This window comes from Falco peregrinus, chromosome 2 (assembly GCF_023634155.1).
Source record: "Falco peregrinus isolate bFalPer1 chromosome 2, bFalPer1.pri, whole genome shotgun sequence".
Taxonomy (NCBI): domain Eukaryota; kingdom Metazoa; phylum Chordata; class Aves; order Falconiformes; family Falconidae; genus Falco; species Falco peregrinus.
The window spans coordinates 23,887,369-23,904,809 of record NC_073722.1 but is presented as its reverse complement, the minus strand read 5'-3'; the positions used below and the strand labels follow the sequence as shown (position 1 = coordinate 23,904,809).

Below are 17,441 nucleotides of genomic sequence, written 5' to 3'. Positions count from 1 at the left end.
TCTTCCTTGTAAAATGTGGTGAGCAACCATTTTTTGCCCCATACGAGAATTTCACACAAATTGCTGCAGTTGTCCAAGGAACAGACATCCCCCCCTTTAAAAAAAAAAAAAAATCATGTTTTGAGAAAGAACACAAGTAACTTTGGCTTTGTAATGTGATACTTTTAATTGCGGTGTGCGTTGATAAAAGGCTGCAAAGCCCATCTAGCACAGCATGCAGCATCACTGCATTCACATCAGGAGCTCACTAAAACACGTCGCTTCAGAGATTAACAGTCTGTGCCATCAGTTTAGGACTGATCTTTTCATGTGGGTTGAGCTCTATGTGAGCCTAGGTTTTGAGCTATAATGCCATGTATACTTTCTGTCTTCCCCCTTCTTTCGTTTGTTCATTCTTTTTTAAAAGTTTGCTTTATGACCTGCAGCTTCCTAGGCTAGGAATGCTGCTACAAGCATCTCTGCTCGATTATTTTACTGGGCTGCAAGTAATTGCTTACATTCCTGAGCCTAGCGTGAAAACGGTCAGAGTCAGAGCCAGAAAAATGAGCCGTCAGGTATCACAGAACAACAGGCAGTTGCTGAGTAGCAGTGCTTGTTTCTGCGGACAGAAGTATTATATGGACGTCTGAGATCTTCTAAGTTGGGGGGTTGCATATTTTGAGAGATTTTGATGCTAGGAGGGCTGCGTACAGCACAGAGAGATGGTTGAAGGTAATCCCAGATGCAGGCTTTCCCACCTGATTTTTTGCATTGCTTTTTTGTTAATCACTTAAGATTTTGGGGGGGGTTAAGAGGTTGGAATAGGACCCCCTCACAAACCCAACCTGCAAATGCCAGAGCTGCGCACTGCAGACCCAGGAGGTCTGTCCCAAATCCCATCATCTCTCAGCTGGAGCAGCTTGAGGACGTTACCTCAGCACACCCCCTGCTCACAGCATGGCTAGGAGTAGCAGTTTGAGAGTGTAATTGCTAAGCAAACACTTTTGACTTAGAAATGGGATTTAGGCTAATGCTTTCATCCATGCTGTTAATTGCACTGGGGATTAGTGAACCTGTAATAGTTTTAGAAGGTGGTATTTAAGCACTGTGCTATTTAGATTTTTAAAAACTTTTTATGGATTTCTCAGTCTCAGATTTTCATTGACCCCATTGGACTATGGGGTTTTTGTGGCCCTCTTGAAAAAGGAACAGAAACTGAGCTGGAGGGGGAAAAATGCATAAAAACATGTACAGAATCAGATCTCTCCTTGGGTATCAAACTTGTAGTTGAGAGAATTTACATCTTGCTTCTGTAAAGAAAGTTATATCAGAACTAGGACTTAGCCTAAAGTGTTAAAAACAGAATTAAGTATTTCTCAAATAAGGACGGCTTCTTGCTGTCCTGAATACTGATGTTGCTTGCAAGGTGGGGAGGCTGGGGCTCTTCATGCCATCAAGCAGGAGGGAGCCTGCATCACCAGTCAGATCATAGCAATGTAAAAACCACAGGCAACAGCTGAAGACTGCTGGAAGCAAATGCTTTTATGAGAAAGGAATGATTATTTGTGTCTCTTGCATTGCCAGTGTAGCAAGTCCAATAACGGGGTTCTAGCAGCAGCAGGCATTTATGGATCTGTTATGGAAGGAGTCCTTTCCCTTCCCCAAGGAGTGGGGGGCGCTCACTTAGCAGATATCTAAGTAACTTATTAAAACTATCTAGGTTTCCTTTTTAATTTTTTTTAATTTGTTTTTCCCTCTTCCTTCCAATTTAGTACCTTCTCTTCAGAGAGTCTTACAAGCCTCAGCCTGTATTCTCCAATTCCTCTGTTTCCCATGGGAAATGTTAACAGTAGTATTACTGGAAAAGACTGTGTGCCTCTGTGTGCGTGTGAAATAAGCCCCTTTTCGTCCCAAAAATAATGAAAAATCCCTGAGGTCAGTGGTGCTGATGCATCATGTCTGGTGATGCCCCTTTCGGTGTCCTTGCCTGCAATTGTGGTACACCTCCCTTGAATACCCAGCCCTCAAATCTCCCTTGCCATTCCCAGCGCAGCAGCCTAGTTGTTCACCTGTGGGTGATGACTTCACTCTGAGGGCATTTGGTTTATCTTGGTGTCTGTCTGTGTAGCAGCTTTTGTGTAGCAGCGGCCCTTTCCAGATTCACATCCCCAGCGTGTGGTGCTTTGATGGGGTGTGCTGCAGAGACCCAGGCGGTGTGACCTGCAGGGAAAATTAGTCAGAGTCCAGCAGCAGAAGCCAGAGCTGCTGTCACTTCCCAATGTCCACAAAGTCCTTGCTTCAGTCCTGGGGGATTGGTAAAGGTGGGGACTGTCTCAAAAGACATCTGTTCCTGAAGGGATTATATTGCTTAGCCATGTGCACGTAGCTTAATTCCACTGCTGCCCAAGTGGGGTAACTCCTTAGCCTGGTGAACATGCCTGGGAGGAGGAAATGAGAGGGGGAAAAAGCAATCAGACCATACTAACATTGCCTTTGTCTGCTCAGGTGAAACTGGCATCGGCAAGTCAACGTTGATGGACACTCTCTTCAATACCAAGTTTGAAAGTGAACCTGCGACGCACAACGAGCCTGGTGTGAGGTTGAAAGCCAGGAGTTACGAGCTCCAGGAGAGTAATGTCCGTCTGAAGCTGACTATTGTTGACACAGTTGGATTTGGTGATCAGATTAATAAAGATGACAGGTAAATTTATTTCTGTCAGGAGAAGGAATGCTTGTGCTGACGTGCTCTGAGATCTGGAGGGCCCGAGCCTCTGTGGGGAGCAGGTCACTCACTGTGCCTGGTGGTGGTTCCTGATCATGGCACCGCTCACCCCATGAGACAGGTAGAAGTAAGGAGAAACTGAGGTGAAGAATAATCAGATCAACTAGACTGCAGAACTGAAACTGTGTTTCTGCCCTCCTTGGCTCTGTGCAGCTCAGTCCAAGTTCTCTGCTTGCATTGCAACATGTAAATACTGGAAAGCATGAGGTCAAATTGCAATTATGTTGTATCTTTTAGGGAGCTGGAACTCAGATCATAGTTCCTGTTCACACCATCCTGTGGTGACGCAAGTTGAGGCAGACTGAAAAGAAACACTATGTCTGCATGGCTGGGTTCAGACAAAATGGCCTTTATTGTTTATACAAACTATTTATGTATCTTAGACAGTGCAGGTGTCAGACCCTGAGAGGTTTTTGTGGCGTCCTTCTTGCTTGCTGTTTGCTGTTGGTGTAGGTGCCCATATGCTGCGGTTCTAAGTTCTGATTCTTCACACCCTGTTTACATACCTGATAATTTGTGGCTGTCTTAAAGGTACACGGTTAAGTCTTTGAAGTCAACTAACTTGTCTGCAGACCCGCTGCAGACCCCAACAATTCCCCCTTTTTGTTTTTTGAACAGCTAGTACCAGGTTTGTCATGTTCTGCAGGGCCCTTGCAAACATGACGGCAACCAAGGCAATAGCAAACACAATACTGCCAATTGAGTGAATGGATGCCAAAAAGGCTGAAATTTTCTCAGATTTTGGTAACATGTTGCTGCAATGGGGTGCCTAAAATCCATGCAGCACATACCATCAAAATCCTCACAGCCATGTTCTTGAGCCAACAACAAAAAGCTAATAGTTGCTCTGTTTTGTATGTAATGGTGGCAAATTTGACTCACATTCTTAACTGCCTAACAAACAAGGTGATTTAACTTTTTAATGCTTTCCCTGCTGTTACTTCGAATAAGAGAAGAACCACGTTCCCATCAGTTGCATAAATCAACTACATCATTACCATGTGTTGATTTATGCAGGTGTCATGGTCCCATCATAGCCTTTCACTACATTAGCATCTACATAAACACAACTATTGACGTTCAAAGTGCAAACAGTATTGACTTCTTTTGGGTTAACATTATACAGAGGTAATCAATTATCGAAAATATCACGACTTTCAGTGAGATTCTTCATTCCCCGCATACATTCACTTTTTTGCAACAATGTCTGCCAGTCCGTTTCAAGGAAGGGCACACCAAACAAGGACTGGTTCAGTAAGGAGGCCACACAGTTGTTGGGTTGACTGGCGGCAGCAGCGCTCCCACGATCCGGCACGCTAAGCTCAGGCCGCACACAGCGAGCAGGTATCCATCGCGGACCTTCATCTGTAGAAACACAAGCGTAACCTCTCCCCCAAGTTAACAATTCATCCGGTCCCGACCGATGCCCGGTACGAGGGTCTTCGTGCATACTAAGACACCTTCATGCTTTTGCTGCTTGTCACCAATTGACACAAAATGTCGCACAATGGGAGGCACCGCATGGTCGGCAGAGATTTTCAGAAAGTTCAAAACATAACATGCGTTCTCTAATCGTGCCTCTGGGGTCATTCCCTTTGTTCCCCCCCCTTTTTTTTTAAAAAAAAAAAAAAAAAAAGTTAGTGCCACTTTATTAATAGACTCACACCAATTTATACCCCCAGCTAAAAATACACACGCTACGCAGGCTTTGTTATTTAAAAAGTAATAGGTTAAAACTACTCGTTCACACACTTCCATCTCCCCTATGATTGGTCCCGGTGTGGTGCCCACACGCTGCTCCCCCCTTGTGCAGGCATCCTGTTTTTTCTCATCTTTCTGTCCAATTCTCCTGTCTCGCTGCGAATACAGTTTCTCTGTCTCCCTTGGCCTTGCATATGTCCTTCACAACACTTGCAGCTTGTTACAGTTTTGGCCTGCTCGGCCTGCTATTACAACAAAGTGGTCTGGATTGCTCGTAATATGTCCGTTGTCTTCCAGCCATTCCACAAATCCCCCTTTTTGTTTTTGAGCGATCCAGACCCCTTTTATTATTCTGTTCATAATTCTCATAAAGCAATTCCACACACAGATCAATATCATTAAAAAGATTACAGTGGCAATTAATACCGTTGTCCTGTGCAGAAACAAATCTTTTAACCATCCAGTAATTCCTAAACTCTGTAGCCAGTCCATTAACCCGTTCTCAGTCTTTATAGCCTGTATATTTTTTCTTAACTCAGCAAGCTGCTTATGAATAATTTGAGTGATCAAGTTCATACAACACTTCCCATAGCGCTGTTCACTATAGGCTACTCTCTACTGTTCATGCTGTTTCCTTATCTTCTAGAGGTGAGATCACATTCCTCCTTTGTTTCTGTCTCATCCTAGTTTCTTCTCATACTCCCTTAAAGTTATTTAACTCTTTGCTGCAGGATCTCAGCTGCACATCGTCAAAGCAAGGCCAAAGCTGCACGTTATCAATGTCAAAACAACCCACTGTCTCTTTTCCGTTGTTCCGTACAATTCTACAATTCCTTTTTTTTTTTTTTTTTTTTTTTGAGGGGTGGTGGTGGGTTTTTTTGTTTGGTTGTTTTGTTTTGTTGGTTTTTTTTTGTTTTAACAGCAAAAGATCAAGCCCCTGCTTTGCTGCTCCTGCTCCTAACTAAGGGTGCGGAGCCAGAGCTGTGAGGGGCACGTGCTGGCTGGAGGGAGGAGAGCTCTGCGCGTCAGACGCTGCCATATGCTCTCGGGCGAGAACAAAAGCTGCTCAGCGGAGGAGCAGGTGCTGAGAGCAGGGATGCTCGGCAGCTTGTTACCGCCGGGTCGCTTTGTATTTGCTTCATTCGGCAGACAAGAGGAGCCAGCAGTACTGGTGGTGAAGCTCCTCCAGATTCCCTATCGGGCAGTTGGAGAGGGGGCACTCGCAGGGCAGAAGGGCTTGGGGAGAGCTTTTGTTCTCCTGCTGTGTCCCGACACATACAGCTGCAGTGGGTGGGATTTTCTCCCAGTTTGAGTCCTTCCAGTCCTTATTTTGCTCTGCTTTTTTATGGCGTTTTCTCAAAAGTGATCTCCCAATGTAAGGCCTTACTGTTTTCTTTGCAACACACCTCTGTCTGAGGTTTTTGGGGTCTCATGGTCAGAGACAGAATTTCTAAAAGCAAAGAAACCAGAGCAGCAGAAACCCACTTGGTGAGATTCCTGAGACCCTCTGTGCCTGCAAAATAACAAAGAGCGCCCGGTGCTGTCTGCTGGGTGGCTGCTGCTGGCAGCCCTCACACAGCACTGGCTGTCTCTTGCTATAGTTCTCAGCGGGTAAATTGAGCAGGAGTCCGCTCCGCTTCACCAAGCGTTTGGAGCAGCTGCTCAAGGAGCTGCACTGGCATCGGGAGCAGAGGGGCCAGACCGGAGCCTTGCTGGCTGCCTGTCGGAAGGGTGTTTCGGGAGGACCTGACAACTCCTGATGGTCTGTTTATTTCTCAGATTGGAGAGGCTTTTGAGGGAGGGTATTGAGCTCTCAATTCATAGCAGTGTTAAGGCAGTGTTGTCTTGGTGCCTTGCTCTCAGTGCCCTCCTTCGAAATCTTCCTTGGGCTGCAGGTCCTGCGGCTGCCCTTGGTGGAGGGGGGAACAAACTGAGCAGTTTCCTTTCCAGAAGCACAATTGGTTAGTCGGATCAGGGCACATTACACTGCACCAGCTTGTTTTTCCTCCAACAAAATGGTCCCCTCAAAGGACACAAACAGTGCAGTTGTCTCTTGAGCTTTGCTCACAGGCTTCAATCCTGAAAAGTTCCTTTTATCCCCTTGTGAATCTCCCTTCCCTCGTTTAAGAGCACAAACAAGCTTTTGGACAAGCTAGGGTAGGTGGGAGCTTCATGTTTAAATTATCCTGTATTGGATGATTCTTGGTGACACTGGCAGAGCAGCAGCTCAGACTTTAATTGGAGAGACTGCAAAATACTTTATTTTCAGGGTAGCAGTCTTGTGTGGTTTCCATGCCCCTAAAGTCTGGGGTCTCTGCTACTTTGTCTTGCTAATGTGTCCGTGGTACTCGCCCTGTGCACCGAGTGGAAACACACGCTTGCTGAGGAGGGACTGTAGGTTGGGCAGGGAGGGTCCTACCAGCAGCACTTGTCTTGTAATGTACACAGCACCCGTGAAGCTTCCCGAGCATTGATCAGTGACCCGTGTTGTCCCAGCAGTGAATGCTGTTTTCTCTGTGCCCTGTTTTCTCTCTCTAGCTACAAGCCTATCGTAGAATATATCGATGCGCAGTTTGAAGCTTACTTGCAAGAAGAGCTGAAGATCAAACGATCCCTGTTCAATTACCACGACACCAGAATTCACGCCTGCCTGTATTTCATTGCGCCCACTGGACACTCATTGAAGTCCCTAGACTTGGTCACCATGAAGAAGCTCGACAGTAAGGTACTTACTGCTCGTGTTGAGACCCTCGCATGGCCCTACTAGTGTTTTTATGATCTTGCCACAGGCTTAGTTAAACCTGCTCTGAAAAATCCTGGTTTTGGCAGCAGGGAGTTGCAGAGGTGCCGTGTGAAATCTTTACCTTGGGCTGGCTGCGAGAGTGGGTCATTGTTCATTGATTCATATGTTGCAGGGATTTATTAAGAGTTTGGGCTCCAACCCTCTTCCACTCCCATCTCGAGGTGGGAAACTTGGCCGTTTGCTCCCCAGCTGTGCTATAAGGTTAGCGATCTGGGGGCAGGAAACTGTATTTATCAGGGTGCATTAGGAGGCCGCCGTTCTTTTTGCTTTCCTGCGTTAATTCAGCCAAGTTTAGTGACAGGTTTGTTCACAACTGAAAGATCAGCTGGCTGTTGAAAGAGAACAGTGAGTTTTCCTCCTTAAATGAGTTGTTTTTTTTAAAAAAAGAGGTTGAAATTGAACTCTGGTTGTTCTAGTACTCAGCGACATAGTTGCCATCTCTATTTCACTTTGTCCAAGAAATTAATTAGGCTCTTGTACAAAACCTGGTTTGGTGTGTATGAGATGAGAAGTACATCTAAAACACTTTAGGTCATCTTCCTAATCAATGGTAAACAAATCAAAATGCTGTGTCTGTGTGCTCTGACTGCATCCAGCTAGATACAAACAGTGATTTGATCTTCTATGGCAAATGTAGTGTTGTTCTAACTGTAATCTGATAAACAAGAAGAATCTGAATAAATGTTACTCAGCACATACTTTTTCAGTTACCCTCACAACTAGCAAGAATGAGAACCAAGCTTGGTTTAAACCATGGTGTTTTTTACTAGATACTTGGAAGAAGATTTAATCTTTTTTCTTCTAGGGAAGTTAGCTGAGGTACAAATGTAGAACCTGAGTATTTAAACTGAGCTTTCTCTGTGCTTTTTTTACATCATGATTAAGCAATTTAAGTCAGTCCACCTTGCACCTTTGGCTGAGTGAATCCTGATTCTGCAGAAGATAAATGATGGCAACGATTCTTTATTTCCTAGAGTGGCCTCTTGATTGGGTTTTATGCAGTGATGCAGAAGGGTCCCTGCCCTATTCAACTTAAAATAGGGTTATGGAGATTAACCCAAAGTGAGCTAATTGGCATTCACGTTCTATCTTTTGGCAAAGGGGGATTTAATAACTCCAGGCCATCTTCCGAACAGAATTAAATGATGTAATATAAGAGGATTTTCAAGTGCTGTAGTTAAAATCCCTTCATATAGGTCAATATCAACGTCTTCCTCACTACAGTGTCTGTCTGCTGATGCAGGGAAAAGCAAATCCTGCAAGATCAAAAGCAGAAGTTGCCCATCTGGAGGGAGTGGAAAGGGAAAGAAAGCAGGATTCCTTGTCCTAATGCATTCTTGCTTTCTCCCAGCAAAGCAGATGCCTGTGTGGTGCTTGCTATGTGTTGATCCCTTCAGCCACGCTGAGGGACTTTGCTGTCTCCCCTTGGCTCGTTGATGGTGTTGCTGTTTGCCATCCTGCTGCCTGTGTTGCAAACAGCCTGTCTAGGGAAGAGAGTCAGTAACTTACCTTCCATTTCTGTGTTAACCCCATCATGCGGTTCTCTAGGATGATGATTGTAGAGCTCTGCAGGGAGAAATCAGTCCTGCAGTTCAGCGGTGTGTGGGAGCATGTGAGGGCATGCAGGTGGAGGAAGCGTGCCTCGGTGTTACTGCCAGCCCCCACCCTGCAGGTCGTGTCACTGGGTATGGACCATCTGCTTCCACCTCCAGTGGGGTAACAGCAGCGCTGCTGCCCACCCAGGTGTCCCCAGTTAACAACACCGCAGCAAATGCCCACGAGGGGCTGTTGTTTTGAGTGTCTCTCTTGTAGGAGTCCAGCCTGCTGCAGTGTGTAGAAGTGTCTAGATGGTGATTTCCTTTTTTTTTTCTTTTTTTTTTTTTTCTTTTGGAACAGCTTGTAATAATCTGTGACAGCATTTCCTGTCCAGCCAATTCGGATGAGGAGAGGAATACAACAGGACAGGAAATAACATGTTGCCAAATTGCATTTGACTTCTTTTTAAGGCCATCACCACTGCTGCCTGAAAATCCTGTGTAAGGCAGTGGTGCTATCTGAGCAGCCCCGGGGAAGGTCTCCTGCTGTGGGTGCCGTGGCCTGTGGCATTTACAGGGCCATTGCTGCAGGATGCATGCTGCTCTCCTGGTGATGCAACATGTGCGGTCCTGTACGTAGAGGTGCTATCTTTGTCTTGCAGGTGAACATCATCCCCATCATTGCCAAGGCTGACACCATTGCAAAAAACGAGTTGCACAAGTTCAAGAGTAAAATCATGAGTGAGCTGGTCAGCAACGGTGTCCAGATCTACCAGTTCCCAACGGATGAAGAGACGGTGGCTGAGATAAATGCCACGATGAGTGTATGTTTTTTGGGGGGAGGGTTTGCTTGCCTTGGTTTGCGTGGGCCCATCCTTGATGGTAGGGCCTATTGTACCATGTTTCTTCTGGCTTTAAAGCTCCAGTCTAAGCACAGATATCAGGCTGGCCAGAAGGCTTTTGGAGCTGGAGGTACCTGTCACACATGGGCTGCTTGGCCTTCAGTATGCTCCATTGTCTGACAAACGATTCTCCTCTGAGCGTTTTTTTCATATCCTTCCCCTATCGCGGTATTCCCATCTCAGGAAAGGAAGAGGATGGGAGGCAGGGCCCCGAATCAGTCAGGGCAAAGGGCTGGGGTTTGGGTTTCCTGTCCCAAACCACCACTTGGTGCTTGGTGGGGGGTGATTCACGTCTGCCTTTGTTTCGCTTTCCGGTGAGAGCAGGGGCACAGTCAGTGATGTTCCAGCTCTCGGCAGGGCCGGTGGCCATCAGCGGCCCGGGCTCTGGCTTTCATCTCCTTCCCCTTCCTCTAATGATAGGGGTGGGATCTGAGTGCAAACAGGGCTGGGGTAGAACAAACCTTTTAGTGGGGTTTACAGAGGGAAACAGTTGTTTCTCATGGGCCTGACTTGGAGTGCAAGGAGAAGAGCCTGATGCTCAGTGAGGTGCATCACAGCAGTGCCGACAGAGCCCTTCGGTGGCTTTAGCAGGGGCACATAACGCCCAAGAGGATGTGTCAACCCCAAAGCAAGCGTACTCAAAAGCAAGTGCAAGGACGAGGCTGAGTTACCAGTTTTTACAGGGAACGGAGGCATTGAGATTAAGCCATTTCCTTGCAACTTGAAGGCTTTTGTGAGATTCCCCGCACAACTGCTTGTAGATGGGCAATTGTCGCATCGAGCTGGATATCAGACCCTCTCCAAACATCTGTATTGCCTCTTTTCCCTGTCTATGTTTTGTTCTCAGCAGGCATAAGCTGGGACAGAGAAGGATGTGGCTTGTGTTTTGCCTTCCCCTGGTGCAGCCTGGCTGCTGGGAAACTCCTTTGCCAGTTAATCATGTCTCCTCTGCCACCTGGCTTCTTCCTCTCCCACCCAGTCTGTGACCACAGCTTGGCCAACATGGCACCCACTCCCAGAGCTTGTGGCCAGTCCTTTTGGGTGCCGTTAAGGCAGGGATAGCACCACGGGGGTGAGCTGGCAGCAGCAGCGAGTTCACTTCTGGCAGCAGCAGCCACACTTCTGGGAGTAGATCCCAGACTGTTGCCACCACACCCTTGGAGAGACTGGGACGGAGCAGAGCTTGGTGACTCAGACGTGTCAGCCCAGGGCTGGGTCAACTCCGCTCTTCCCCTTGCTCACAGCTTTGCCCTTTTTAAGAGGAAGCATTAGCGGTTATTTCTAGCAGCAGAAACCCCCTGAATTTTTCGCCTACCTTCCTTGGGAGGATGTACTTTCTTTTCTTTTCTTTTCTTATTGTTTAACAGTTCTTTTTTTCTCAGTGTTCAAATTCATTTCCAGTTTGTAAGACTACTTCTGTGCTTAAGGTAGTTGTGCTTTGTAATTACATGAAAAATATGTATATGTACATCTCTTGCCTTTTTAGGACTTCAGAATTTTGGACTTTAAGTCTGAGCAGGTTTCTCATCCAGATTGTCCTGTTGCTCTTTCTAAAACACCAGATGAATTGCAAAGGCATTTAAGCGATTGAAATGTAGCACAGCTGGCACAGTAAATGTCTTTCTTCAGAAACAATCCCTGGCAAGGCAACAAAGGAAATCCCTAACCTAATTGTCCCTTTCCTTTTCTAGGTCCACCTTCCTTTTGCTGTAGTTGGCAGCACTGAAGAAGTGAAGATTGGGAATAAGATGGCAAAAGCCAGGCAGTACCCCTGGGGTGTTGTGCAGGGTATGTTACCAAAAGCACAAAGAAGATCTTGTCATCCTGTCTTGTTCTGATGAAAGATGCATTCATCTCTGGATCGTCCTTATCAAAATCTGTCTCGAAAAAGCAAGATCACAGCTCTTAAGATTTCTCCTTAAAATCAGGGCTTTGCAGCCTAGATCCATGGAGGGGATTTGCCAGTGGGGTGACGACTGCTGGCTTTTGAGAGAGCAGGGTAGCATTACTAGGGGATGCTAAATAACTAGCTTGAGAAATGAAAACCTGCCGTTTTCTGTTCCTTAATGCTTTTCTGCCAGCAAAAAAGCATGAGCAATGGGGAAGGCTTAGGCAGCTGAGTGGTTCAATTTGGACCTTGCATGCAAGCCTGAATGCAAATGTGTAGCTGGGGGATTATCCAGGGAGGTCAGCAGGTGCTCTGGCCTCTCAGCTTGAAGTGGGAGCAGAACTAATTCAGCACTGACTGCTTGGTACTTCTTGTCCTGGTATCCTAAACAGTGGACATGCAGCTTAAGTGTGCAGTCCCCCATAAAGTCAACGAGAGAAGCTCCTTTCTGTTGCAGAGCGGAGTCTGGCTAGGGCTGTGCTTGCAGCCCAGGCTGTACTGAAGCTGCCAAAGGCAGGGCTGGTACTTGCTTTCCCAACCAGCGCTGAGAAGTACAGAGTTGAGACGGTGGTGGTCTGCTTGTGGCTTCAGCTGTGTATCCAGTTGGAGAATGGTCCAGCAAACTGCAGGGGAACATTCACAGGACAATTTTAAGAAACTCACAAGTTTTTCTCAATAATACCATCTGACCCTTGAAGCAGCTTCAGATTACTGTCCTCAGCTGTGTATACCGCAGGATAATGCTGGGAATAACTCACAATTGGGAAAGGAGTTTGTATGTTTGGGAAGTCTTGGACTTGACACGTATCCTGCTGGGTTCTTGCTGTTCCCAGGAAACTATGAGCAGCTAGTCAAGGAGATTTAGTTGGATACCAGAGAGACTTTGAAAATCCGGCTCTGAACTGCCCCTTTCCAGAGACAGCTGCTCTGCTCTGAAGGATGTGGGTCCCTGGAGGCACGCTGCAGGGAGAGTTGTCTGTTAACAGCACAGGTGCCTGCTGCTTGCTGTTGCATCCTAAAGAGAGAACTTCTACCCGTTGTCTTTAAGCACAGCCAAAGTGTTTGCCCGCGCGGAAGCGTGCAGCCCTCTGGCCATGGGCCCTTCGCCGGCTGAACAGCTTGCTCGCCCAGGGGCTGACGGTGCCACACCAGACCCCGCTCGGAATAGAAGTTGCTGTGGGAAGGCACGTTATACTGTGTGTGCTGCCTCCCTTCAGTGGCAGGAGCAGGGTGTTTAGGGCTCTGTCGTAAGGGTAGCTGGCATGGGAAGGGTGCAGCGTCTCTGGTGGGGTCTTCTCATAACCTTTCCTTTCACCACTGCTGCAAACTGAGACTTTGTTGCCTACCTGGGCTCCTGTGGGTGACTTGGATTTAAAGTGATAAGTGAAATCCTGCGAGCAAATGGATCGTCACCTTGCTGGTGCAGAAATGCATGGAGAGGCGGGAGGTATGTGACAGCAGGGCAGCACAGAGGTCTTGCAAATCCAGTGAAAGGCCTTGAACTGGTGCCTGTGTGTTGGTGTGGGATGGTTTCACCCCCAGTTCAGCAAGGTGTTTTGGTGCAGGCTGACGTGGCGTTCTGCTCGTGTGCCTGAAGAACTCTTGGGCTTGCTAGACCACGGCCCAGGTCTGGGGAAAGAGGGGACCTGGTGCCTGGGTTTAACGTTCTCCCGGTGGATGGTCTGTCTTTTTTGCAGTTGAAAATGAAAATCATTGTGACTTTGTGAAGCTGCGTGAGATGCTGATCCGAGTGAACATGGAGGACTTGAGAGAGCAGACGCACACCCGACACTACGAGCTGTATCGGCGCTGCAAACTGGAAGAGATGGGATTCAAGGACACAGATCCAGACAGCAAGCCTTTCAGGTAGGACAGCGTAACTTGGGCCTTGTACAAACAGAGGTTGGAGGTTTGGGGGCTGCTGATGTTTGCAGAAACCAGGGAGGGAGTAGCTGTGGTCACTTAGAGCAGCTGAGGGCTAAAGTGTGGCTGAGGAGGAAAACCTTTGCAGTGCAGCCTTGCCCTCAGGGCATGGGATGTGTGCAGGAGAAGCACAGGAAGAGCCTGGGTGGCTGAGAAAGCCAATTCTTGCCTTAACATTTTGAAAATGTCTGCAACCCTGCAGCAGGGCCCTGCAGGCTTTCTAGAGCCTGTAAATGTCACCAGGGTGCTTGAAGGTGATGTGTTTTGAGGGCTGAACATGACCCATTTCAGATCAACCTGGAAGGATTAGGAGGAAGAGGCGCATGTCCGTGGATCTCTCTGCACCCTGTTTCTGAAGTTCTGTCTGTATTCTTCGTGCCCTTCTCTAAGCACCCCTTGCTCTGCCGTGTCAGATATAAGCTGCTGGCTCGTATCACCCACAAGTGTGTGCCTTTCAGTCTGTCTCCTACCTGTCACTTGCCAGCCAGTACTAAAAAGCGTTGAAAGAATTGTTTTCGAAATGCTCCTCCTGTCACAGTGCGGAGAGCAGTTCTCCACTGGACTCTTCAAAGTGATTTAGCTGTCCACATTTGAAACTGCCCGTTGCTCTACGTGGCTGAGAGGCTGCTGTAATGCAGAGCCTGCAGTGAGGATCACTACTGTCTCCTGGTATCTTCGTGTTCTCAGCACCATGGAAGGGGGCATGCCTTTGTAAGGTGTGGTGAGAGTGTTGGTGGTAGTATGCAGTCAGGGCTTGTAGGCATGTCTGCCTGGGAACAGTTAACAGCAGTTAACTTTGTATTGTAGGCTTGTCATTTTTTCAGGCTGGGACAATCTCATTTTGGAGTTTGGAAGCTGTTTGTGGTTGGTTTTTTTCAAAATTATTTTACCCCTTCCACCCTTGCTCTTGCTTTCCTAAAACCTATGAACTGTCCAGTCTTACGTGAAGCTTGTGCTCATCTTCCTACTGGCAATACCATGAGTCTTGAGTGAATCTTTTGGATAGTGAGTTTGTTAATCACTTCAGAAACTCCTCCTGACACTTTTTGCCCTTGGAGGAGGGCAGGTTTTGAAATGTTCAGATGATAGATTAGTGCCCTCTTTCCTCCACTGCCGACGCAACTGTGTTTTGCAGGCAGCTTGCTCTGCTGCAGGTCAGGACTGCAGGCAATTGCTGTGCTTGAAAAGTGCAGCTGTGACAGTGCTGAGACAAAGGTGAATCATGTGTTGAGGTATAACTGGTTACCAAAGGGGAATTCCTGGGATAAATGTTCTTGTTGACCCTCCTAGGGTTTGTCACAGCTGGTCCAAGGTGCGCTATGAAGAGTTGCCAAGGGCTAATGCTTGAGGTTTGGTTTATTCCTAAATGCACAGTTTATGCTGTCAGACAGCTTTATTGGTCTGAAGCCCAAGTCATTAGCCAGGGACAACAGCTGTGTGGGAATTTGGGAGGGAGTGTTTGTTTTCTCCTTGCATTTCCTGTTTCCCATTCCTCCCCAACTTTTCCCCAATAATTGCACCCACTGCCTTAGCAGCGTCCCACGCTCCTCTGTGCCCCAGGCAAAGGCAGTCAGAAGTAAACGTGCATCGATGTGGGTTTACCCCCATAACATATGTGCACATTGGGAATTGGCATACCAGTCCCTGAGAGGGCAGCCCTGCAGCTGGCTTGCATGGATAACCATGGACATGGTTCATCCCAGCTCCTCAACAGGGGAAAGCCAGGCGTGGTCCAGAGCAGAATGCAGAGTTGGGAGCCTTGTGTTCATGTTTCTAGAAAACAGTGCTCGGTGGTAAGCTGAGCAAGGTCTGTGCTACAACATGGAGTTTGCATCAGTTCAGGGTTTGATTTGTGACTCGCTGAGCTTATGCAGCTGCATCTCTTCTGCAGCGCAGAAACTCTGCTGGAATCAGTCAAACCCAGTTCTGTTACTAAGCCCAAGCGTGAAGCTTTGTTGGATTTCCTATCTGGAGAGCAATGGTTTAAGATGGGCTCAGCCCTTCCTTTTGAGGAATCTGAGGAATTTCCATTGCTTCCTGTATATGAGGCCTCTTTTGACCAAGCTATAAGAAGAAAGGAAATGAAAATGTACAGAATTTCTCCATCGGTTACATGCTAGTTCAGAACAGTTCGCGCTGGGTGCCTCCTCCCTCTGATAAACAAAAAAACCCCATGATCCCGAGCTGTTTAGCGAAGGCTGATATATATCTGAAATGAGGAAAACGGCAGGTTCTTCCTTCTGAGACCAGGCATCAAAAGCATGCCTTTCCCCCGGGTCTGGGCCCTGGGAGCTGCAGGGACCGACACTTCAGCCAGTTTACATCAGCCAGGAGCAGGGAGCCTTTTGTAACCCTTGGGGTCAACAGGGCAGAAGACCCCAGCAAACCGTTGGTGCTGTGTAGGCGCTTGTGGGAATGTGAAAAAGGGAGGCTGGTGGTGTTCATGAGCCCCATCGTGCTGGCAGAACCCCCGCTGCTTGTCCAAGCTGCATGAGGTGAGGAGGGAGCACCCATGCCCCTGTAGGCATCTGCTCGGTGAAATGGGGACCCTTCTGCTGTCCTGCGTCTGTTGTGGGCTGGTTTCTCTGCTGCTCTAGTTAATTTTCTGAAACCACTTTTGAAAAAAGAATATTATTTGCAAGGGCATCATTCAGTGTGTGGGTGTGCGTTGGGGAATCAAGTTACTCTGGTAATCTAGGTTCATATGTTTATATACTTAAAAGGTGAATTCCCTTGTCATCTTTGTCTGTGAGAAGCTGCAGGGATCCCAGCTGGTTTGGACTGTTACTCCTTAGGGCTGTAAGTGGGTTTTTCATATGCAGGCTGGAGTTGCCAGGCCAGTTTCTCAGAGAAATTTCCTTCTGTAGAAGTCGGAGTCGTTTCAGTAGAGAATTAAATTGGCTGGCTTTAGGTTAGTGGTACGTTTTTTAAGCTTGAAGCTGGGATTAGCATTGAATCTGGGAGAATTTAACAGCAAGCCCCTGCTGCCCTCACTTCTGCCAGCTTTCTTCTGCTAGCCTATCACCTGGTGTTGTGTTTTTGGAAACAAGCTTTGCAATTAATTGTTTGCAATACTGGATATGAATAGCAGCATGCAGAGTTTTCCATTTCAGTCTGTAAGGCTCTGCTGCTCCCTAGTATAGTGTGTCACTAATTGCAGATTCAATTTTTGCTCGCTGAGCAGTGAAGGCTAATCTGCCTTCAGGGTTTTCCTAGGCTCTAGCCAGACCCTTCAGAAGGGTTTATGAATTTAAGTTTCAGTGTCCAAAGTCAGAGGATTAAATTCAAGACTGCGTTTTAGGGTGGCTTTGATTGGAGTCTCCTCATCTCTTATCTGCTGTGCCTCATTTGGCTCTTGATTTAGTTAAGAATCCAACAATGCCTCTTGCCCTGTTCTCCCATGAAAAGATTTTTGTCATTTTTTAGAATCAGCATTTTTGCTTCAGTATGTGGGAAGCTGGTGTGGTCAGCTGGAATCGTGTGATTCTTCCAGGGCGGCCAGTGCTGTGCAAGAGCAGCTCTGGGCATCCTGTCTGTGGAGTATTTTAGGAGGCAGCTGAAGTGCCCAGCAATTAGCTGTGTTAAACCTAAGTGTTGGGTTGAATCTGTCAGGTTTTGTTTCCCAGTTCAACACCCACAGCCCCTCAAAAAACCCAACAACCTAAACAACAAAAGCAAGCAACAAAAAAGCCACCAAACCCCCACCACGTGCCAGGAAAGGCAAAAGCTTGGCTTTAATGGGATTAAGATGTTCCACTAGCCCAGTGGTTAATGTTTTCCTTAGGTGCATGGATGCAACACATCTGTATGATATCAGTGGAGTTTTTGTTGAAAAAAATGCATTTTCAGAAAAGCATCTTGGGGGAAATAGTTATCATTCCCACACTATCATTATGGCTGGAATATCCAGATCCATTTAAGGAATAAA

At 47.1% G+C, this 17,441-nt stretch overlaps 1 protein-coding gene across 5 annotated transcripts in view; it reads left to right on the top strand.

The window, feature by feature from the left end:
- The window catches only part of SEPTIN11 (septin 11), a 63,099-nt gene that overhangs the window by 31,791 nt on the left and 13,867 nt on the right, over positions 1–17,441 (top strand). For all 5 annotated transcript variants that reach the window (XM_055797003.1, XM_055797004.1, XM_027794930.2 and 2 more), the window contains exons 3-7: positions 2,485–2,680; positions 7,001–7,187; positions 9,463–9,624; positions 11,394–11,490; positions 13,288–13,456. In XM_055797003.1, coding sequence (XP_055652978.1) covers positions 2,485–2,680; positions 7,001–7,187; positions 9,463–9,624; positions 11,394–11,490; positions 13,288–13,456 — 811 coding nt within the window. The remainder of the gene's footprint in view (positions 1–2,484; positions 2,681–7,000; positions 7,188–9,462; positions 9,625–11,393; positions 11,491–13,287; positions 13,457–17,441) is intronic.